The sequence below is a fragment of the Toxotes jaculatrix genome, chromosome 10 (assembly GCF_017976425.1).
Source record: "Toxotes jaculatrix isolate fToxJac2 chromosome 10, fToxJac2.pri, whole genome shotgun sequence".
Classification (NCBI taxonomy): Eukaryota; Metazoa; Chordata; class Actinopteri; family Toxotidae; genus Toxotes; species Toxotes jaculatrix.
The window spans coordinates 8,024,064-8,048,642 of NC_054403.1; the positions used below are offsets into that span (position 1 = coordinate 8,024,064).

The window sequence follows — 24,579 nt, forward strand, 5'->3', positions numbered from 1 at the left end:
CGGAGAGCTCCCTGCTTCACACCACTTAGCCTCTCGTCCAGCCAGGGTGGTTGGAGATGTAGGGATATGGGGGTGGGTGGGGGGTGGGGAGAGGTCCACTGATGAGACTCCGCCGGGACTCGTAGCAGACTCCTCACCACCCAAACATTTCTCCTCACATCAGTCACGCCATGCAGGCAGAGAAGCGTGCAGCAGCTCCCTGCACCACCTTCCTTTCTTTGCATCGTTAAGATATTCAGTCCCGGCTCACCCTTGGGCTACAGTGCCCTCTTCACACACTCCTGCTGGGCGAACATGGTGTCCTACTTCATCAATAATTCCTAGGGTCAATCGCTTCAATAAGGACGGCTGCGTTTTTGGCTGCAGCCTGAGTTGTGACAGCGGTGTTGTTTTGAGAAGAGGGTGTAAAAAGATGATGATGATTTCCTGTTTTCAAAAACGCACTTTCCATGTTCTAATCCTGTGTTAATTGTGTGGTTGTGTACTGATATATACCAAACAAAGAGTGTATGTGTTTTTGCATCAAAATGTCTCTGTTTTCTGATCCTGTAAAAAGTCACAATATGTTTGTAAACTCATTTAAATTTATCCAATCACTTATCCAATTCCCTGCTGCGATAACCCAACACCTCCGGTCACAGAACTGCACGTGTGGGTGATAGTAGCTAGCAGAGGAATTTCATGGGTCAGAGTTATGTGTTTGGATCTTAATTGGGAAAAAAAAACAGGGTATAATCTAATATTAAGATTTTTGGGGGGGGGAGAAAAACAAAGTAAACAAAATTTTGATTGTTGCTGATCAGGCTGTCCACCACTTTGGTCCAACTACTTGATGGACTGCCATGAAATGTGCAGACATTCATGTCCCCCATGATGAATTGTTATGACTTTGGTGATTGTTTTACTTACTTAGAGATAAACAGCCAATGCAAGTATGATAACATGCTAATGCAGGACGGTAATAAGCCTGGTGGTAATACGTGACTAACTTATATCACAAGACTAACATAGTCTTGTGATGTTAGAATGCGGACATTAGCATTTAGCTCTTAGCAGTGCTGTGCCTATAAGTACAGCATCACTGACGTGTTAGTGTGGTATAGCAGACAGACAGAAACTTCATTTATCTGTGGTTGAGGTCATTTCAGGGCACCAAGACTTGGTATAAGTTCGGAAACATGGTCCAAAAAAGAAAAAAAAAAAAAAGCAAGTGCAGACTGTTGGTGTGAGAACCTTGACTTTCCACCACACGCTTTGTGGTGATATAACAACGTCACATTACTTCCATCTTCAGAGAAGCTGCTTAGAGAAGACAATAATATATCACGACAGTGAGAGGTCACTTGTCAGGAAAGGTTAACGTGAGAAGGGTAACAAATGGCTGATAGAGTTGTTTTTCAGGTGAGGACAGTCTCCCTCAATTAAATTTGGTTAATTGTTGTTATATATTTATATTTATATTGTTCTAAATAAGCTATGAGGTCCCAAAGATGTAAGATCAGCGCCTCTGCCCTGCTCCACCCTGCCCTTACATGCTTGTTCTGTCTGCATGGCTGAGCACATGTTGCGTAAGCATTTCAATATTTCATAGACCAAAATGAAAAATGCATCTCTTTGAACTATAAGTGCACGGCTGGAGCAGGAGGAAGAGGGCAAACTGGTGGGGTCACAAGGTGAAGGAGGAACTATGAAAATATAGAGGATAAGCAGAAGTAAATGGCTTGTTTCTCTGCGCTGTGACAGTCTTATAATCTTTCTCTTCAGGGAAACTCTGCTGATATTATGAAACTGCAACCCGAATTAGGTTCAAATGTCTCAGACCTGCGAGTGAAGCGACTGCAGAGTGCTCTTTGCCAAAGCAGAAGATGCTTTTCATAAACAACGAGACCTTGAAAATTGATTCAGGAACATGTGTCCCATGCCACGACCTGCCAAACGCTGTGCACAAAGAAAAAGATTGACAAGCAAACACCTTCAGGTCTTGCTGGGGTTTCCCCCACAGAGCTGAATTCAAATAACTACAGATTGAGGGAGTGATAGCAACAGTAGTAAAAGGCAGCAACAGGGAGAGGGAAGTTTAGCAGCCAGAACACATCAGCTGTAAAGAATCATTCAGGCTGTAGATTTATACTGAATATGTCTGCCCTGGAGTGAGGATAAATATCAACAAAGTGGCATCTAAAAATAGCCTCCATTTGGGTTAACATGAAGACAAATGTGTGCTTTCTCCAACACGTCTCGTTAATAGATGTGGCTGTTCAAATGTGATTTTACATTTGCATTGATTTAGCTCAGAGAACCTCGTTTGATTAAATAGAACTGTGGGCATTTCTGAAAAGCAGATTTGTTATCATCCATTAACTTGAAAAAAAAAAAAAAGAGCCTCACATGATGTATGAAGACGCCGGGTGATTCATTTAAAGGAGCTCATTAGCTCCGTATGAGATGTGTTCATGTCAATATGCTGCCTTCACTCTTCACCCTCTCCTTTCCTTTCCTCTCGTTCTTTCTTTTCCTGTCCTTTCCCCTCCTTTCTGCTCTCCTTTCCTTTCTTTTCCTTTCTCCTCCTCTCTCCTTCTCTCCTCTCCGTCCTGGCTGATGCGCTAGTCATCAGACGCTGGAAGAAACAAAGGCCCCTTTTCTCAGCCGAAGCTGGGAGGAGCTGTCAGTCCCTTCAGCTTTGTTTGAGGATAGCATTTCAAATGACACTTTGATTCTCACTCCACACTGTTTGTTTTTCCTCTATGATGAAATTCAGCTCGAGAGGCGTGCAACAGGGCACATCATTAAAATGTGGCTCAAACACGAAGAGCCACGCTCATCCCTCGAAACCACTCGTGACAACTTTTGTCCTAGCGTAAAGAACACGGCAGGGTAGGTGGCACAGGAATTGTAAAGATGAGCAGAAATCATGTGTTCTCCCTGCAGATAACACGCTGCTGAGCTGACACCAAAGCTGAATCAAAACCTGGTTCTCTGCAAAGACTGAATGAGAATAAATGAACCTAATGAGGCAGATGTGTCAGAGCTAAGTGTTGTCTCTGGTCTGGGAAGAGTAAAGCACAAATTTGTGCCTTAAAGGTGAAGAAGAAAGGGGGCTGAGTATATTTGGAGACGCAGCTGCTGGTAAAAACACCTTTTCAAATTTGTGAAAAGGTTTCCTTTATCACGTAAGTCACTGGTGCTCACAAGAAAACATTCAAGGCCACAAGACAGAACAAGCACCAACAAAAAAAAAAAAAAAACAATAACACAATATTTTTAAAGTTAATTTGCTTTTTTATCTTTTTTATTTTTAAAACAAGCTCAAAAGCAAAGCTAACCAATCCTCCTCTCCACAGGTCTGCCCAGAATGAATATAAACATAATACACCGACTCTGAATCTCAGCGGCGAAATCAGCCTTTGTAAAAGCAGAATGGTGGAAATGCACAGCCCAAAGTCTGAGAGAGTTGGCTCTTTTCTTTCTGGGGTGATAATTCTGCTATTGAAGATTTCCAGAGCCACAGCTGAAACAGTATGCAAATAGCCACCCCACGGGGTGCTGACTGGCTGACATATTATCAGCAAAGGCAGCCGTTGCAGTTTTGGGTTTGAGTGTGGTCAAATCAAAAGACAGAGGCACGATTAAAAAAGGTGTACTGTGAAGCACGCGAGACAACAGGAGCACCATAAAACAGGATGCCAGCCCTGTTGGGAATAGGATGCCGAGGCCTCCCGTGGAGACTGGAGCGCCTGGCAACCTACATAAAGCCCACAGAGATAAGACAGTTTGGAAAGCCAAACAATGAAAACTGAAAGCATGTAAAAAATGAAAACAAAGATTTATATGGGTGAATAAGAAGAAGTGAGATTATTTTCAGTATGAGGTGATTTCTTGTTCAGCTTTTCAACGGCCTTTCCTTCTGGTTTGTGAAGCTGTGGCCACGACCACAGCGATTAATCCCCTCCTTTACCGTGGTTTACCCAGGTGAGCAAACCCCTGACTTAGCACTTAAGGTACTTAAACACACACCATATTGACAAAATTGTGGATAAAATTAAGGCTCTTTGCTGCCTTTGTGAAATGCCAGTGTGTTACAGTAAAGGTGGCTTTTCAGGGGCAGAGGAGGCCCTGCCACTGAAAATGGCCCCTGAAAAACAGGAAGCCTGCTCAGCTGAAGTCACTGACTACCTGTGGCAACAACCATCCTGCCTGACAACCTCCCACTGGACACTGTGCTGGTTGACAATGAGCCAAAGATTAAGTCCAGGAAGTGGCTGAATGGGGGACGAGGCAAAAGAGGAGTACGCAGCGATCACCAGGCTATACAGTAGCCAGTGTTTGTTCATATTTGTGTGCATATGTTTTACAATAAAACACATTCACTTTATCAGCTCGCTGTCCAATAACACAGATTCACATGCAAACCATGTCATCTCAACTCAAACTGTCCCCAAACATCTGTGTTGTATTTGTGAGTGACTGTTTTTTATCAGACCGTCTCCACAGACAGCAGACTGGATAATGACAGGAAACAATAAGAAGGGCAGCATCACTGGTGCATTTGCTGTACGTGGATGTTTTGTGCTTGTCTGTCTGTAGCTGCAGCCCATGTTTCTTCCTCGGGCTCACTAAACACTAAAATGTTCTCTCGGGCTGTTCACTGCAAAAACACACTGACTTTTTCAGACAAACAGAACTCAAACAGACAGCACTCCTCAGAATTACACTGCCTTATGAAGTATTATTCTATACAGCTGTTTGCCAACCCAGCACAGTTCTCAGAAAGACCCAAAAATCGCACTACAAGCAATGTAATAAGTGACGCATAATGATAAAACGCAGCAATTAAGTTAAAACCAAATTACGAGTTGATAGAAGAAGACGTGGTAATGGCTGGTATACCCCATCGTGTCTGGTAAACGATGCTCGAAGGAGCCCATTGGACACAGCAAAACTGCCTCTCCCCATCATTAAGTTATTAGATTAGCCCGGGGCAGCAAGTAAACAACTTCAGTCATCTCGCAGCAGGCATCCATCCCACCAGTCCTCCCTGTTATTGGATTACTCAGGGAAACTTCTCCAGAAGACAAAATGACTCCGTGGAGGGAGCGAGGCAGGGGATGATTATTGGAAAGCAGATGATGGGAAGAACAGAGGGAAGGCCTGCTCAGGCCAGACGCCTGGAGCACTTAGGATTGAGCGGATGGCTAATAAGCAGGAGACAGGGAATGGATGCACAGGGCATCGAGGTCTGATTTTGATTATTGGCTGCTGGATGGCGAGGCAGCTCAGGCCTGCCAGGTTCTGCATCATCCACCTCCTGCCACATCTCGTTTGGGTTTCTGCCACAGCAAATGTCCATTCAGCACTATCGGAGACAAATGAGGGCAAGCTTCTCTCAAGGTCAACAACCACCTCCACCAGGGCCACAGGGGGTCTGCCATTCTAATTCCTTATACACTTAGAGTAATTAAAACCCATCCAGAAGAAGTGGGGTAAGTCGATAGAATTTTTTGAGACTGCTAATGAGATGCTAATTTGTTGGCCCGCTAGGAATGAGGTATGAGGAACTCAAGGACACAAAAGAAGATTTATTCACACTTCTATTGAGTGAACTTTTTAAATTGTGGTGTGTGTGTGTTTGCACGCATACGTCCTCGCAAATATTGGGCAAGTTTGTCGAGCAGTGCAACCGCAGGTTACCCAGTGTCTTTATGTTTGATAAAAAGATATGAGCATCCTTTCAAGCTCCTTCCAAACTCCTGATCATTTACAGAGAGTCGCCCCCGTGAGCTCAGAGCAAAGTGGAGAAAACTCCCCTGCCTCGCAGCAGCAAGTGAAGCCACATACGGATCGCCCTCATGCTGCCTGAAAGTAGTCCAAGTCAGACCTGTTTTCGAACACCCCACTGTGCCAGCCTTCTATGGACTCATTGAGTCATTCCAGGAGCACCAGGCTCGCTGTCCCACTTTTTTCAGCAGATATCACACAGACTCTCTGATATCTGTGCGCGCTCACACACACACACACACACACACACACACACACACGCACACGCACACACACGCACACGCACACACACGCACACACACACACAGCAACTTTCCTCCTCACATATTTGACTTTATAAGCAGTCGGGCCAATCCCGTCCTCTCATGTTTATTAATTGGGTTTGCTCTTTGGACTTGAGTGTGACTCCGCTGTGGGTGAAGCCTGTTCCTCAGGCTGCAGAGGAGCACCGAGCTGTGAGGAAACTGAGCAGACAGCAGTGTGGTCTTGTTCACTCCGCCAGCACTGCAGTCAGGAGAGCCTCATATTCTGATGTGTCATTTTACACAAGCACTGCACAACAAAAAGTCCCCCTGATCCTGCCTGCACCGCCTCTCAGCCTCAGTGGCTTTCAGCTCTTACACAATAATAACCCCAACAAATCATTTTTAAAAAGTTAAATAAAAGCTTGTCTCATTAACAAAGCAGGGAAATCTAATTTCTAATCTGCAGGCTCAGGCTGAGCATCACAACAGCAGCGGCACAGCTCTGAAGGACACATCGCTGGGGAAATAACAACAATTAGAGCTGCCAATCACCCAAAATGCCAGAAGATGGTTTTGGATGAATTTCTGCTCGGTCGGGCAGTTATACAGGGAATACAGACGGAGGGGATGGGTGGGAGAGAGAGAGAGAGAGAGAGAGAGGGTGACATGGGATGTGAAGTACAATCACATCACAGACAAATCTGTGCCTCCGTCAGCTGAGTCACAGTGTTAGGACACTGCGTTGGAATCAGAAAAGTGTTACAGCCCTAAAGTAGTGCTTCACACATACAGTACACACAGTGATTTCCCAGCCGTCTTTGTGGCATCTTTCTAATTAGTGCACTAGATGGAAACTCAGAAAACACTCAGTTACTCCAGTGGTTTTGATAGTTCTTTGATTCCTTGTTGCAACTTCATCTGCTGCTCTTACACATTTCTGTTGCTAAAAATTAGATAAAAGGTTTCATTATAATAATAACTGAATGTTTTTAATGAATCTGTAAATTGCAAAATGCTGATACTGAGTGAATGCCGAGGAGGACGTCTTTTGAAGTAACAAAAGTAATATTATTTTTGCTAGTAATTAGTATGGTATTATATTTACTTTTTCAATATGTAATAAGTAATGAATAATTGTGAAGTAATTTTCAGGAAACAGGAAGCAGCCCCATGACGAGGAAACTGATATTAACTTGTAAAATTACGATGAAACTCAAGGTATGTATAAAGGTTTGTGACGTGCAGCGTCACATGCTAATACACTTCAGAAATATTGAACTCCATTGTTCATTTACTAAATTAAATTCTCAGCATGCAGAAGACCAGCTTCTCATTTGAAAAAAAAATTAGATTTAAAGATGAGCATCCTGCTCAGGTTTACAGATTCTCATTTTGAGCTAAATTGACAACATCAGGCCACTGAGTGCGAGGCAATCACAGCACGCGGGGGAAGATGATGTTATCATCTCGCTAATGTGAATCAAAATGAAATCCAAGAGTCTGTCACACATCAGAGTGGATGCTGCAGTTTATCCATTACATAGTATTTCCCTGGTACGCTATAAAGAGATCAGCTGAGGCTCATTAGATTGTCAAATGGCATGAGACTTTCTGCACAAGAGCCACGCATCATTAGAAATTCCTAATGCCGTACCTATTTCCTGGTATCGATCTTGAAGAGGCCTAATGTTAAAGCTGCCTGTCATCTTACCGCTTAAAAGACAAGGATAGGAGTGATTACTTTTCCTATTGTTTGGAGAAGTTGACTTCAAAAGGGCGAAAACCTCTGGTGTAGTCTGAGGCTTGGGAAAGCAGAGCGGGGCAGGTGGAGCTGGAAGGAGAGGGGATGCAGGGATAGAGGGATAGAGGGAGCACTCAGGGATGGGAGACAGAGGGGTGGAAAGGGGAAGCCCTTTGATCTCTGGCAGAAGTGAGCACTGAAGAAAAGATACAGAGAGCAGCAAAGAAGATTGCAAACAAGGCATGCACTCAATTCCCAATAGCAGCATGAACATGAGAGGAAGAGACAGACAGAGAGGACGACAGACAGACAGAGAAAATTCTGGTAGATTGAGCGAGACAGAGATGGAGAGAGACGATGACAGGGTCAGAGAAAGAGAGATAGAGAAGAACAGAGGAGAAGAGAGAGGGAGGATCAAAATGAAGTAGAGGGAAACAGATAAGACCAGGATGTTAAAAGGATTTCAGTCCGGGGGCTGTTTGGGGAGTTCTCTCAAGTCCTATGCTAAAGCAATTAGTATTGAACCCCTTCTAGGAAAGTGCAGCCAAACCACAGTGGCAGTCTCTAACATAGTTAGTGTGTAACAACCAAGTCAAACCCCATGGTCCCCATTAAACCGCAAGTTTTAATTAGCATGTCAGGATGGTGCTGCGTTTCACAACCCATGAGTGTGCGTTCTCAGTAAAGTTGGCCCAAGTGAGTCCACACATCCCACTTCAAGTGGAAACCCCGAGACAGTAAACAGAGCTGCTGGACTGCACTGAAAAGGCCTGTGTAGGGTGATAACAAAAGCACATTTCACAACAACTCCAGCTAATATGGCTACGCTATGAAAGAAAAGTTGTGTATCCCTTTGTTGGCAGTGAGTTTACATGAAACCAGCTGCTAAACTTTACAACCGTCACTTGGAATTTATGTTGAAGTTTTTGTTATAGTCACCCGAAGTAACTTTTACTGTACAGCAGAAATTGCAAACATCAAATATAGAGTTATAGTAGTACAAGTAAAGAAGAGAAGACACAGTAATGTCAATAACACAGCAGCAGCATCCTGCTAAAGTTAAGTACATTAGTCATCAATAGAATCTGGTTATACCAGACCAAGTAAGGCCAAAGCCGCAAAATCCCTGGGTGTACAAACGTGAACAAGGTTGTCTTTGCTGAGTAAGAATTCAACTTTTCATTTGTAAGAGGAAGACAGTATTATTTCTTCCCTTAAAAGTCACACAATTGCAGCAGCTTGCAAGAAAGAAGATTAATTCCCCCAAAAATTCAAAGCACGTACACTAGCTTCTTCAAAGGTGGGGGCCTTTCAGGCAGATCCCAGTAGTATCTCTGCAAATGTTTTTCATAATCTTACTTTCAGACTTTTTATCATTAATTTCAGCCATTTATTTTATTTATTCTTTTAAACACCGCACAGTACTGTGGTTGTGCCAGAGCTAGACAAAAAGCTATATATGTATTTTTTTTTTTTGGTCAAAACACTCCTTACTTTGTCACTTTTTTTCAGTTTTAAACTGTCAAATATGTGTATTAAAGGAATAGTTTAACATTTTGGGAAATACATTCAGGTGAGAAGATTTATTCCATTATCATGTCCATAGGGTAAGCTATAGCAACTTGGAGAAAGGGGAAACAGCTAACCTAGCTTTATCCAAAGGACTCAGCTTCAGAATTAGAAAACAGACATGAGAGCGTTATGTTCTCTTTGTAAGAAACCTATTCCTTGATCAGAATTAGCAGGCCTCATTAATGGTGTTTGCTGTTGTTGCTTGAAGATTTTAATCACACTTGAGAACTTTAAAGGGAACTTTGCAAAATTTTAGACAAAAAAATAACGAAAAGGAAAAGGTGACAACCAGCCTCCACAGCAGCCTCAGTTCTTTAAAGCAACTATTCAGCAAGGACTTGCTGATTGTATAGTGTCACATACTGACGTTCCTGCTGACTGTTCAGTATTCGCTTCCACCATCGTTAGTCCAGGTGTCATCTCACTGTTCAGTCACTCACTTGTAGCAGTCACCTGCCTCCTGCCTCCTGCCTCCTGCACCCTCATCTTCATGTTCTCAGCTGACAGGAGTTGAACCTGAACATCTCCAGGTTTGACAATTTGTACATTTTTCACATCACAGTTGCACCGAGCTGTTATTTTGAATACGTCAGTTAGCTTGAACCAGTCCTAACAGAGAGTCTCCTCTGACCTCTCTCATCTGCGAGCAGTTTCCAGGGCCACTGCTGACTGGCGTTTTTCAGTCTGTGAGTAACAGTCATCACCGACTGCAGTGTGCCCAAAATCCCAGGAGGCTGTCACTTTCTGGAACAACATGTCTGGCACCAATAACCACACTACATCTAAAAATCACTTAAACCACACGTCTTTTCCATTCTAACATTTAGTAGAACAGCAGCCGAACGTCACATCCCCGTCTGGGTGCATTATGTTTCTGCTTTATTTATATGTGACTCACAGCCTGGAGGAGTGAGCTGATGACGTGAACAGGGATGTGTAGCCAAGAAAGTGGATACTGACTGTGTTGTCTTTATGGCGTCAATTACCAATTCAAAATTGGAAATATTTCCTCACCGTGCCACTTTAAAATGGTCTTGTCTGCTTGAGGCAGGTTTGGACAAACTGTGCTCACAGCTTACCTTGGAAAATGGCAGCGTTCTGGATGATGAGGCGTTTGAGTTGAGCGCTGACAACCTGCAGACCAGACTCCATGTTGCTGCGTGCAGCTACCTGATACCGCTCCTCCATCTTCTTGGAACAGCAGGTCGGGCCTTTGGTTTGGCAAACCTGCAGATCCGAACCTGGCAGGAAATCAGCAGAGAAAGGACCGGAGTCTGGATGAGTGGGGGGAAAGGAGCTGGGAAAGCCATCGTTGTTTAATTTTCAAAAACAGAAATCTCTTCTTCCTCACACACACACGCAAAAACGATTCAGCAGCATCCTCTGCATGCTAAACACAGGAAACACTATCTATAGCAGACTTTGCTGCCTTAATGAGCGTATGATTATTATGTAGAGGCTGTGTTATTTAGCAGGGCTGAAGTCAAAAATAAATTGCTGCTAAAAAAATGAATAATTTTGATGCACAATCAAGCGATGCACCAAGGCTGTGCCGTTCTCTGCAGAGATCAGTTTGGTCAACAGAAACCTTCCCAACAGGCTACACTTTTCACACCGAGGATCAAAAAAAAGAAGCATTTTTTAGGCACAAAGATGAGAGCTGGGAGCTGTGCCACGTGCTGACAAACAAACCCGGGTTTCAGCATGCTTTCTGTCACACCATGAGCAAGGACTTGGACCCAAATGCACAAACCCACAGATGTAATCAAAAATAAATAGTTTTTATTCTAACAAAGTAGCAAATAATTATCACCCAAAGGGGGGAAAAAAGGCAATGAAACAAAAATACAAAACTTGAACACAAAATCAGCCTAGTGAGGCAACAGGATAGAACAAGGAGCTAAAACCTAACAAGAAACAAAGTAACAAATAAATACACAACCTGACTGGGGACACGACGACAAGAGGCAAGATGGGAAACAAGAGACAAGGCAAAAGACATGAGGCAAAGGCATGAGACAAAAACGAACTGACAAGAACACAGGGAAACGACGAGACTTAAATATACAAGGCAATGGACAACAGGTGAAACCAATTAGGGCGGGGCAGACAATCACAAAGGCAAGAAACAAGACAAAGGCAGGAAGTAGAACAAGACAAGATACACAAGAACCATGATTTCAAAATAAAACAGGAACTATGAACAAAACTTAACAAACTAAACAAGAGTCCGAAAGTCCACAAAAGAGAGTTCAAAACATAACAAAAGAGTTCCGAAAACAGCCCCCTTAGGGGCTAGTCATGACACTTTCACTATATTTGACAGAAAAATCAGCCACAATTAAGACTGAAGGTGATGAAATAACATTTCTGCACCTGGCCACAGACACTAAAGGTTATTTACACAGATGAGAAATAACTGGATTCCCTGAGCTCATTTGATGTACAGATGTAAGCCAGCGAAAGAAAAACTAAGGTGACAGGGATTTTTTTCATTGGGCTGATGTAGCCGCACACAAAAGGATCAAAGAACAAACATCCTGAAGAAATTCATTTAATTTGACAAAAATCCCTGTGAGCGGGAAGATAAAGACTACGCGGTTAGAACTTAGTCTGATCAAGGCTAGCTGCTGCAGCGGTGAATGTGAATGAACTGCAATTTTGTGCGATGATGAACTGAAAGACATCTTTCATAAAGAACTGTTCTTTCTCGTTTAAATACATGAACATGCCTCCACTATCAGGATTTCACAGTAACGCTGTGAGAAGTATTAACTATAAAAGTTTGAAAAGAAGGTTGTACTGTAATTAAAACTTACACATTTTTTACAGAATGATTCTTTTGCAAAAGAGTTAACAACACACATTTCTGTGTCAAAGTGCCTCTTTAGAAAAAGAAAAGTCCAGTGGAATATGAACTTTCTACACACACAAGCTATAAAATTTCCACCTTATTCCCAAATCACTCCTTTAAACTGACGCACACAAAGACACAAACAGGGCACAAGCATCTGATGTGTAAATACAAAGAGGAGTTCCTGTGAAAATCCCTCTCCTTGGTGCTTCCCCCACTCAGTCTTTGTGTCCCATGTGGAGGTTGAAAGCTTCAGTGGAGGCTGCAGTTGTAACGTGCCAAGCTGTGTCGAGGAGTTGTCTGCAGGATCTGCTGCCTGAGAGGCGTCAGTGACAAGGGCCTGATTGATAGCGTGGTAAACAAACGTCAGGGGAGTCTGCCAGCTTCAGCTGCTTGGGGTGCGGAGGATGAAGAGACGGAAGTGGAGAGATTAATTTGGAGGGAGGGCTCGGATTGTGTATCTATATTTCTATATATATATATATATGTATCAGAAAAGTCTTGATAACAAGCGTGTCAAAAGACAGAGGAAGGGCTTTTGTCGAGACTGAGGGTTTATCTTAATATGAAAATCTCTATTGGTTTGAGGCTTTGTCTCTTTGAGATCTTCAAACAATAGATCTTCAGAAAGAGAGCTCAGACTGGAGCAGTGACAACAGCAGGCATGGAGGGAAGTTAAACTAGCAGGAGACGCAACAGAGTGACAGTCTTGATAATTAATAAGCACTGGGGAGTCAAACAGAGAACAGCTTCAGCTAACTCCCTGCTCACACATGACTCCCATCAGGGTTTAAGGTGTACAGTCTAATGAGTGAAACAGGCAATAAAACTGTCACACAGCACCTTTTGTATGCATACTGACAGGCTTAATATCTTAAATCAATACCGACAAAGGACTCCTGACAGATAAGATCAAGTTAATTTCAGACTGCAGGGGCAAAATTATTAAGCTGTCAATAGCACCATAGGTGAGGTGAGCGCGGCCCGGGCGCAGAAAAGAGACGGGGATTTAGCAATTATCTCCGGCAAAACAGACAGTTTCATCTGCACTTTTGTCGTTTTGCAGATGATAAATGCGTTTCATTACAGAAGTTCCACAGCGGTGAGGAATAAGTGAAGGATTCGGCAGGGAGACGATTCCCCGTAGAGTTACACAAATAATAAAATCACACCGTCTAAATAAAGCCTTCTTTCTGACTGACAGATCACTTGGGAATAAGCTTCCTGCTTTTCCTTTTTGCTTTAGGCTCAGCTCCCTTTCTCTTCCCGATGCCTTCTTTTTTTTTCTTTTTTTTTTAAATCCTTTGTCATCCGTGCACAGTTTTCTTCTGAGCTTGTTTCACTTCACCTACTTTGAGCTTAATAGCCATCGGGCACTGAGAGCACCTTTCTATCAGTCCGTTATTGGTTAATTAGTCGATTTTTGTGTCCTGATGGCCAATTCTTTCCAACAAAATGAAGAAAGACAAGGTGTGAGCTCAGAGCAATTTAGATGTAAATTTCTCCAACATACAATCTCAGTTCAAGGTGATGCCTTGAAATTATTATGTACTTTCAATCAATACTCTAAAACGGTGGGCCAGACAATTCAACATGCAGAGCAGCTGCCGTTTTCACGAGCGTCGAGGTCTGTGAATGCCTTTTTAAGAACGGCATTGATTGCCCCTTCACTTTGTCACTGCCTTATCTGACAGTCCTTGGCTGCTTCTCTCATGATAGAAAGTTTCAGTTGAAATGCCACGGGTGAGAAGTCCAGCAGGGGCTCAAACAGTCCTGTGTACACACAGACGACAAGAGGAGTCCCTCTCCTCACATCTTTAACAAGCTCGGGGACTCCAAGCCTTGGGAACACGGGCAGCCACAAATACAGTGCGTGTCTCCGAGTTTCCCAGCACCAATTAGAAAGCTATCACTATGCAAGTTTAATGATGGAGACCATGGGGGAAAAACAAGTTGTATTAAGATATAGAATATGTTAAAAGCTGTTCATTATGAGCATAAATTATACATCAGCTACCAGTGTCGAGTGGAAGCATGTGGGAATCCATGGCTTCCTCTCCAGGGCAAAATAAACCAGTGTCACTTTGTAGAGACAATAAATGAAATGAAGATAGCGCAAATTACAACCAACGTAAGGAATGATAATATCATTAGCTACTGGGGATTACAATTGTTTTAAGTATTTTTAGTGCTTTGCTCACTGCTCTACTTTAAGTCGTTTGATGAAGCAATAATTTGAAAGCTGGAAGCATGAATGCGAAAGAGTTTTTTTTAAGTGTACACAAAACAGAAGAGCCCTTCATTAAAGAGGGATTTTTTTTTCAAAAGAGGAAAAACTGAATAAACAAAACTCAAATCAGAGCTTGATTAGACAAAAACAGCTCTTGCTGCAGGTCAAAATGATCCGAACACGGTGTCATTTAAACAATAGGAGCCTTTGTTCTTTGCTGTTCAGGTTTTCACGATAAACAACAAGCCTGGACGACCTGACCCTGCAGCTGATTTCTGAGAAGTCCACATCCCCTGGACCTGCTGCAAAGAAATATCACACGACATAAAGCTGTAACTGTTTCAGCTCAGAGCCAAAAAGAAAAAGGAAAAAGAAAAAAGAAGAACTCCTCTCTTGAAGGACTGTGCAGGATTTTGTGTTGAAATAAGTGGCAGCTGTCACCTCAGCCTCCAGCAAACTGGTATAACTCTTCCATTTAAGTGTGAATCTGATGCTCCTCTCATGAATCAGGTCAGCTGCTGCTGTCAGAGATTCACCACGTCCTCCGCCCCAAACTGACGGAGACGCTTTCGCACTCATGTCCCGGGGTAAGTGCTCGGCTCTGCTCGTGCATCTCTCGCACATACATGACGACACCATGCAGTGAACTGACACGGCAGCCTCCATTTCACCGCTCAGACAACTACAACCACCCACAGCAACAGCCACAACAAAGACATGAGTGGTACTACTCCTACAGCTGTGTTAGGTTCTGTTTTTTTTTTTTTCATATCTCTGTTAAAATGTTGTTTCTCTGCTCTCACTTCTTTTGAATCGTGCTGGTGGAAAGAAAAACTTCAGCTTTTGTTTTCTGGTGTTCTGCCCCCCTGGCACCACATGCAGCATTATTAGAATTCTGCTCTGCCTTCCTGCGGACATCTCCCTGAATCAGCCGCCTCCCCCACACAATACTCCACATCAATACAGGCTACTCCACACACACACACACACACTGACACAGAAAGTGATGCTTCCCCAGTCAAATCACAGTTAGCCATCCTCTAAATTTAATTTCATCAATCTTTCATTTGCTGTATGCCTCAATGAAAAACTTACATTAGGCTGCGCGACAAGCCCCCTGTTCTGCATTTACATGCCAAATTTTTAGCAAGCGCAAAGTTCAGAATAATTACAGAGGACGTAACTGTGATTCAAAATCCCCCAACTTATTCTGTATAAATTAATGACAAGGATATATTATGGATGAGGCATGACCAAAAAAAAAAAAAAGAAAAAAAAACCCCAAAATGAACTAAATATAAGAGAAGTGGCTGCATATTTCATACTTTTGTGGGAAAAAAAAAGTCAGCTCATTAAAGCAGAAGTGGAAGAGCTGGGATTTATAGAAATCCTAAATAACAGTACAAGCCGTAGCTCTGTTTCGTTAAGGATATTAATTTTGAAATTTTTATTCAGTGCTTAAATATTGTAAAGGATCATGAAGGACAAGTTAATGTCATCACTGCATATAATGACAGGTATAAAATACTGGAGTCATGTCAAGTTTGATGTGTGTCACATTTTTTTTTTTCCAAGGGTGCAGATTTTTTTTGCAGTGAAAAAGTGGAATATCATTTATTTTGAAATGGCATTATGCGCTATGCAAGCTTCTGAAAATAATGACACATTTTTTGCAATAGCTACTTTCCCTTTTCCTCTTGTACGTGGATATGTAGAGCGACACTGAAAAATCACCCACAAAAACTGAATATATTATTATGCGCTAGAAGGAGCGAAAGCAGTAAATGTGATTGTTGCTGATGATGTAATGTTTGGTAGTGCAACTATTCTGCACACACACACACACACACACACACACACACACACACACACACACACACACAGACTGAAAAACAATCAATATTACATTATTCCAGTGGAGGCTGGGACCCTCCATATGGGGCCATAAGCACATTAAGAAGGGTTGCAAGATGACAAAAAAAGACGGAAACAGACCAAATACTTGTGTTACAACAAATTATGTTCATTTTCCTCTAGACTTCGCTTGTTTTTCTGTGAAATGCTTGATCGAAAACGATCCATATAAAGAAAGAGGACAAAAATCCCTCTTTGGTCTTTTAGAAAGGGGTCACAGTCCGAAAAGGTTGCATTATTCCATCGAATGAATTACAACTTTAATAGCTTAATAATATGTGTCTGTTCCTTACTGATTTACAGTACTTTGTTTTGGCTGTGAGTCCTGAAATCACATCCCATTGTATTTTACTGCAGTGGTTCATAAAGGGACGTCCTGAGGTCTTCCTGGGGTTTGGAGTTCTGCAGAAAATCATTTATTTCATTTCTGCATTATTTTACTCCGAGTGCTAATACTGAGCTCAAGCAGGGAAGGTTTTTTTTTTTTTTTTCAGAGGTGTAACAAACAGGTTCATCGTTTTTCAAGTGTGTCTTAAAACAACAGTCAGGAGAAAAGTATGAACGCTGAAACAGCTTTTGCTTGCTGTTATCAGTTCTCCTCTTCATCAAAGCCATGAAGAACCATCCTAATGTAGTTCAAGCACTACTTGTTTTAATGTTCATGCGGGAACTTGATTATTGTTTTGAGACTTGAAAAACTGTGAACCTGTTCTCTACAGGTTCAGTTATATCTCCCTGTATGAATCATATCTAATGGGAAACCTGACAGTTGTTGAAACCTAATAAAGCTCTTCACATGATGTATGTCTGATTGAGGGTTTAATTGGGCATTTTATGTTAACTTGTGTGTTTTTGTTGACATTGACTTGACTCCCACACATCCCACTGTGCGTAATAACAAATAATCATAATTGCAGTTCAACCAATTCATTTCCTTTAAATGTTTGTTTTCTTTTCTTCTATTAAAACCAAAAAAACATCACTTCCACAGAATCTGGCCTTGTGCATTTGATGAAGGGGACAAAATACAGAAACGATCGTAAAGCGTAGCTATTGCACCAAATAAGAAAATATATATATTTCATGTTTACGATGCAAATATAAATATATAAATAGATTCTTTTTGTTTGCCAGCACGTCAGTGTTCAGGGCCAGTTAGAAACCACACACTGACTTCTTATGGACAAGCTGTTATAAAGCTCCAAAGAATGAAATCCTAAAAGACCTTTTTAGGATTTGGGAGGGTAGTGTCAAAACTTCTGTCAGCACCAATCACTGACACAGAGCGTATGAAAATCCTTTGTATTTACCCATGTTTTAAAACAGAGGCAATGTCTCATTCTCTTTAGCAGATTTCATCAGTTCAACATAAGGTTTAAAAACTATGTTCAGGAAATGAGGAAATATTGTGCAGTATCAGGCAATGATGAAGTCTGTTATTGAACTGCTGTTACAGGGAACTCAGCGTCTCCACGAGCCTGAACACAACATTAGTGTTAAAAGGTTTTGGGAAACGTTACTCTTATTTACTGTACATGTATGAATTTGATGCTTTATCGTGAGTCACTTACTGTAAAACCAGCTTGCTTAATAAAACCCCAAATTATTCTGCAACAGAGGACCCACTGGCATCATGGGAATGTGTAAACCAAACTATGCCTTAACTGGCCGGGATGAATTGTCCTCTGGCTGACTGGTGAATTGATTTTTACCAGTGTACGTAATGGTTTTGAGCTACGCAGTGTGTGTGTGTGTGTGTGTGTGTGTGTGTGTGTGTGTGTGTGTGTGTGTGTGTGTGTGTGTGTGTGTGTGTGTGGTGTCCATCTCAGACTGATTCCTCAGTGCAGGTTCACAGACATCTCGACGGTTCAGCCTCAGATTTCAGGAGGCTAAATATTTCTCTTGGCCTGCTAAGATGACTCCCCCTTTGGCTGGCAGATAAAATGCTTGATGGCCTATAGGTGGAGGGTGTGTGACTAAAGATGGATGCATGGAGAAATGCAGGGCTCAGTGGCTGGAGCTTGCATGCTCCCACAGATGGTAGATTAATATGTGGTAGAGGGAGCATGACAAAATATGCTTCAAAGTGCATTGCACATCTCTCCTGCTGTTTGATCTGAAGCATTTTGTGATTGGTTACACTCTTTCATGTTGGCTGAACATTTAGTGTTATTTGCTAAACCTCTTTTAAATCAGGTGGGAGTGAGATGTGCGGGAATCGCGCGCCGAGAATGGAGAGAAAACAGTTAACCCGGAGCACTTCTCCATGCTGACATGACACTAAAACACCCAATTAACATTTGCAGCTGGCTGTGATTCAGACACATGAGAGGCATCTCCATTTACATACTGAATCAGGATGCATGCAACAGGCTCCAGCAGTACACCAACATGCATTGTTCTGCAAACACAGGCCGGGGAGTTGTTCCTCTATCCCACATAGACTCCCTCTAAAATACTCTAAATTTACTTTTCTTTTTTTTTTTCCCAAGACAAACACATCCCTTCCTCATCGGAGAAGGAGTCAGTGACATTTCAGCTCCAGGGAACAATAATTATCCTGTTTGGATAATTGCATCTTTTTACCAAATTGTTTTCAGGGTGGTCACAGTCCATATCACACCGCTAATCTATATTCTGTGACAATGTGGCTGAGGCAAAGCTGCCAAGAGACCAGCCTGGAACATGACTATTAATCAGCTCTCATAAAGGAAGAGTGCTGATCTTTTTCTTTGTGTGCACTCCATCATCGCCTCTAGAACAACAAACTTAGCAGAAGATCCAAACCCACATAACAAACATCTGCAAAAAAGATGCTCATATCTGCCTCCCGCGTTTCAAAGTACTGATCAAATCAAAGTTAGGTTTCAGGAAAGGTTACTCCGTGCTCCATGTTTGGATCGATACTAGAACAAATGGTCTCTGTGAGCTTGTTATTTAACAGTTAACTGGTGGTTTATATAATTTAACCTGCAGGTTTAACAAGATGCTTAATGTGGGCAATAGATTTTTTTAGAGCAGGTTGGTAAATGTTCAGCCAGAGGCTGATGGAGAGAGTGTGTGGGTTGCCTCTCAGCGCTGATACTGGAGAGGTCAGCAGCCTTAAAAAAAAAAAAAAAAACTCGATGGCGTTAGAGAACTGTTGTAATGGTAATGTCCCCTGAAACTGAACAGTGGAGTTGAATTGGAGTGTTTACAATCAGAGCTGAAACTGTGAAGATCTATTTCATCCTACAGAGGTGCAGTTTAAAGATGCAGTTACAGGACATCGTGTGCGTAAAGCGCGGAGCTTTACTGTAGGTAGAAGCCTGAAGTTGAAGTTGCTCGTTACCTGACACCGGGGTTTCGGGGACCCACTTGGAGCCCGGGTGCAGAGACTGAAACACTGTGCGCACCTCCTGGCAGTTTGGCACCTGTCCGCCGGGCAGGGAGAACAGCTGGAGGAAGGCGCACAGAAAGAGCGCACTGTGGACTGATGAACCGACCATGGCAATGGCGAGCAGCACGTAACCGAACCGGACGGAATAGAGCAACAAACAGCTGAGATTAACTTCGGCACATTAAAAGTTACAGCAGGATCCCGCGTTTGCGCTGACGAGGTGAAGCTGCAGCTCCTGGATCCGCTCGGTTCAGCATCCTTCCGTTTTTCCCCCCCCTCCTTATCCGTCCGTCCACCTGGAAAGCTGCTCGGTTGCGCCTCTTGGTGAAGCTACCCCGACGCTTACAACTTATGAGTCCCCCCTTTCACTCGCGGCACTGACTCACAGCTAGCTGCACAGATGAACGAGCCCCGGATACATGTGCGCGCTCCTTCAAAAGCGCGCGTCACGGCGTGAACCTGCCTGTATAGAGATCTTGTGTACTTGTGGTGATGTGAGATAATACACTGGCCCTGTGTGGCTGCAGGAGCGGTAATATAAGGAGCGGAATCATGTGGTGCACAGGCTGTTGTCGTGTTAGATGGATAGCGCTGTATGTTAGAGGATGCAATTAGGGCAGAGTACCTGCATAGTTTCCTACTCATACAACACAGGCGCATAATATGGCCCAGAGGTGCACATGTATTACAATAAAAATGACACACGGGCGAAGTGTGTGAGTTGAAAATGAGCCTTTATTATTCAGCCACATAGAGAAAGTGTACAGAAAGCATGTGAAACATACAGAGATCTGCACAAAGCAAGCAGAAATGAACAGCAACAGTCTCATCTTACACTCATTAATCCCAGAAACCTCATTCTGTTACACTACATGCTGACATCTCATTTTACACTGATTATTTCTTCATTCCCTTCTCATCTGAAGTGGACAGTGATTTCACCTGCACTCAGAGCCAAAGAGCCAATAAAGTTCAAATGGTGCCATCTAGTGTTCAGCTTCCGTGTCAGGCACCACAGAGGCCAACATTTGTATCTCATCCTCTCTGCAGACTGGAAAAAGTTCATTAAGTCAGAGAAAAGCACACACACACACACACACATCTGTTTTTGCACATCCTATATAACATCTCTACACTAATTAGCACAATCTAGTAAATGTGAAGCTGCTCTCAACATCTGGCGGATTGCAGATGGATACTGTGCAATTTCTTTTTAATGTGTCAAGTATTGAAATTGCGGAGTCATCCACCCGAAAACAGCGAGACAAACAGCAATGTAAAAAAAAAAAAAAGAAAAAAAGGAGAAAAAAGAAAACTTAATGTTATGATGCCTGTTGAGTCAAACATGACTGCAACAGGGGGGAAACAAACAACAGCTGCTCTCCTGTGCCTCCATAGAATGAGATTTTTAGTCTTTCAAGTGTTCATCAAAGCTTGGAACAACAGAAAACAAAAACCCATATAGCTTCTTCCTTTGGCTGCGTGTCTGAGAAACAGAGAGCTTTGCATGGATTTGCACAGCAGAGACTGGCAGAAGCTGAGAGCAAACCAACAAAACTCGCTGTAAACCCAGCAGAGTTCCACCTTCAAATACCATAAACTCACGTCTGAGGCATGAGGGGAGTTGACCAGCAATACCTGAAGTGCACAAACTGCAGTAGATGAACGTGTACTACCTGCACTGTGAGCACTTTTGAACTGCCAAGCCGACAACAGGTTCAGCTCGAGTCTGAAAGTCATGAGTCACTAACGATGTCAGAGGGAAGGACCTGTGCACAAACACACTGATAAATGTAAATAAATATTATACAAGCTGACAGCTATTTATTCACCTTCCTGCTTACGCAACACAAGATACTCAAAAGTTGATTGTAAATTTATTCCATCAGCACTTGACTTCTCATCTGCACAGGAATCACAGTGAAAATGATGATATATTAGTTTATCATCCACATAAATATCTTAGCTGTATATTACCATACAGTGTGTATACATAGTTTTTTTTTTTCAGATTGTGCTTTGATTTTACAGAATTACGTGTTCTCGTGTGCTGCACTTCTTTGTACTCCTGAAAGTCAAACACTGAATCAAAAAATTAAAGTTCAGCACAATTAGTTACCAAGGGAAAATACTTTTATTGTAGTTTCAAGCCTCTCTAACGTGACTTGGCTGATCTCTCTTTTTTTTATTGTAAAATTAATATTTTTGTTTCCCTGTTACCATGAACTCCTGAAACTTGGTACAGATATTTTTCACTATTTCACTTCTTCATTATAGACTAAACAATAAGATGACTGAAAAAAAATCAGAATAAGAAGTGAAAATAATCCCGCCTGTAAAACAAGTATCTGTCTGTCACACTTCGTATAATGTTCTGTGTAACAGCTGTTATCAGTGAAGATTAAAGTTAAGCTGCAACATGTTGACTAATAGGAAAACTTATTACTGTCCTTAAAAGAAAGACATGAGGTATTTCATCATAAATAAAGTATGCAGAGCAAATGTAGTGAATAACAAGCCCTCCAGCCAGAAGGAGCAACTAGGGCAGTAGATACTGAGCTACTTCACTAACTACACTAGATGCACCTTAGCTGGAGGACCATGAGAGGCAGGGGAGTGTGGAGGGGATTTATGGACTGGATTACATCCATCTCCTCCAGGCAGGACACTTCCAGTCTGGACCATCTGAAACACAACAAAACAAACTGATAGTGACAAATGAATATAAATCTTTAACCTGATTCTATAACCTGTTGTTGGAGAATGAACACATGCTCTGCAAGCTGCGGCAGAAGGAAGGTGTTTTTATGCTGTGAGGAAAAAAGTCATTAAAAACTAAACAATTCAGGGATGTAATGTAAAATGAACTAAACCAAACTTTCATCTACAGTTGCTCAAGCACAATAAAGCTTTAAAATGCCATAAAACACTTTTAAAAACTGACTTTTTGCCTTGCAGTGATCAGGCTGGAGGTGGACTTTTCATTTCTCAATCCTGATAACTAAAGATGAGAAAATAAAGTATTCATGCCAAGTTATTCTAAACACTACAACAACAGAAAGTTATATTATCTGTGTTCTACTTAAAACATACACACAGTAGTGGAACAAGTATTCAGATCTATTGTTTAAGTAGCAATACAACAATGTAATATAAGGGTAAAAGTATCCACAAAAGTACTGAAGCATTATCTGTGGGAAGTATTTAAACTATCAAATATAAAATTACTATTATTATTGAAGTACCAACATTGGAGTATCACTTTCATATTGTAGCTGATTGAGATGGAGTTGGTTTTAACTACTTGTATATTTAATATGAACTTAATCTTCAACAATGCATCATCATTTAATCTGCAGATTATATGTTGTGGATAAAACCTTAATCAGCAAAGTAAGTGGTTACTATAGTTAAAATAAACACTTGTAGTGGAGCAAAACTGTTTCCCTCTGAAATGAAGTAAAATAGATGTATAAACACATCAATTTGATTTATCATCCACACACATTGTTCCAACATAGTTAATATGCCATTCTCTATGAATAAATTTTGCTAAGAGCCAAAACCTTTGAGCTTCTGAGTGTTTTATGTTAGTAAGCTGCAGATGTCCACAGGTTTCAGGGCAGAGACATGTGGCTCTGAAAAGACTGATTCACTGGCTGCGCAACTACAAACTGAGAGGGAGCGTAAAAAGCATAAGAACAAATCCTCACTTCAACTTTTCAAAATCGAAAATGAGAAACGATTTTCTGATTATTTGTGCTACGCAGTGTACGTGAGGCACACACACAGAGATCCACAGACTCGGTCTCAGTCTGCAGCTTTAAACAAAGTGGCGCCAACAGCGTCTCGTAGTTAATGTGACGATGAGCGCGCCAACGGCCGTCAATTAAAAAAATGGATCTCAATGGAAATCACATCCGCTTTTATTCAATTACGTAACCACCACAAACACCAGTGAGCAGCGGGTGGATGAAGCTGCGGCTCTTTACAGATTATTAAAAAACACAAAGCCCGAATCACCTTCATGTGCCAACAAACAGACGCTCTGACCCCGAAAATAAAGTTTGCATATTCCAACTGTGAGAAAAGGCTTCATTAAGATTAAGTGTTGGACATTTTTGCTTTAAATAAACAAGAGTCCAATAAGGAGAATAGTTTTCATGTTATTAAAACTTTTCCCATAGATAACAAACACTTCTCAGGCACAGTTGAAACCACACACGCTGCGCTGTAATAGAATAAAGAGGAGAAGCTGCAGACAGCCTACCTTTGGACGGGACAGGATTATGTGTGGGATGTGGATGAAATATTTACCCCTCATGCAGAAAAGTATTACTGCGCATCCCACTCCGCAGATGTTGTGTCCTCTGCAGCCCTCTTTGCCAGCCCCTTGCACAAAACGTTTTGTCATGCATGAAATTGTGAGAGCATCTTTTTTTTTTGTGCGCGTGTTGTTTTTCTCTTTGTGGGGGTTGGGGGAGAGGCGCGCAGGCGACCCAATCTTTGCGGATGTCGTCCTTAAATCCTCTCACAAACACGTCTCCCCCCCCCCCTTCGCAGTCTGTCATCAGAGCTTGGATCTTTCCTCCTGGTGTCGCATCCCCTGAAAACTTTTCCTGCAAACTTGTTTTTTTTTAAACAGTCTGAACTGAGAATAGTTTTTATTAAGCCATCTCGCTCCTCCATTCAGCGCCGCGCTGGTCAAAGAAACCCAGGAGGCTTGTGACCTGTAACCCCGGTAAACCCTGCCCCCACATAGCCTTCTGCTCTGCCTGCAGGAGCAGGTCCCTTCACCATCCCGCCTCATGTGCAGACAAAATACTCAATAACATTGTTTTTTTTTTTTTTCATGCAACCGTGAAGCTT

At 42.1% G+C, this 24,579-nt stretch overlaps 1 protein-coding gene across 1 annotated transcript in view; it reads right to left on the minus strand.

Annotated features, from left to right (window-relative positions):
* The window catches only part of gpc3 (glypican 3), a 92,641-nt gene extending 72,822 nt beyond the window's left edge, over positions 1-19,819 (minus strand). Inside the window, exons 1-2 of the mRNA XM_041048350.1 lie at positions 19,663-19,819; positions 10,413-10,574 (exon numbers count right to left, since the gene is read on the minus strand). Of these exons, the coding sequence (XP_040904284.1) occupies positions 10,413-10,574; positions 19,663-19,819 (319 nt within the window). The remainder of the gene's footprint in view (positions 1-10,412; positions 10,575-19,662) is intronic.
* Between the last annotated feature and the right edge of the window lie 4,760 nt (positions 19,820-24,579).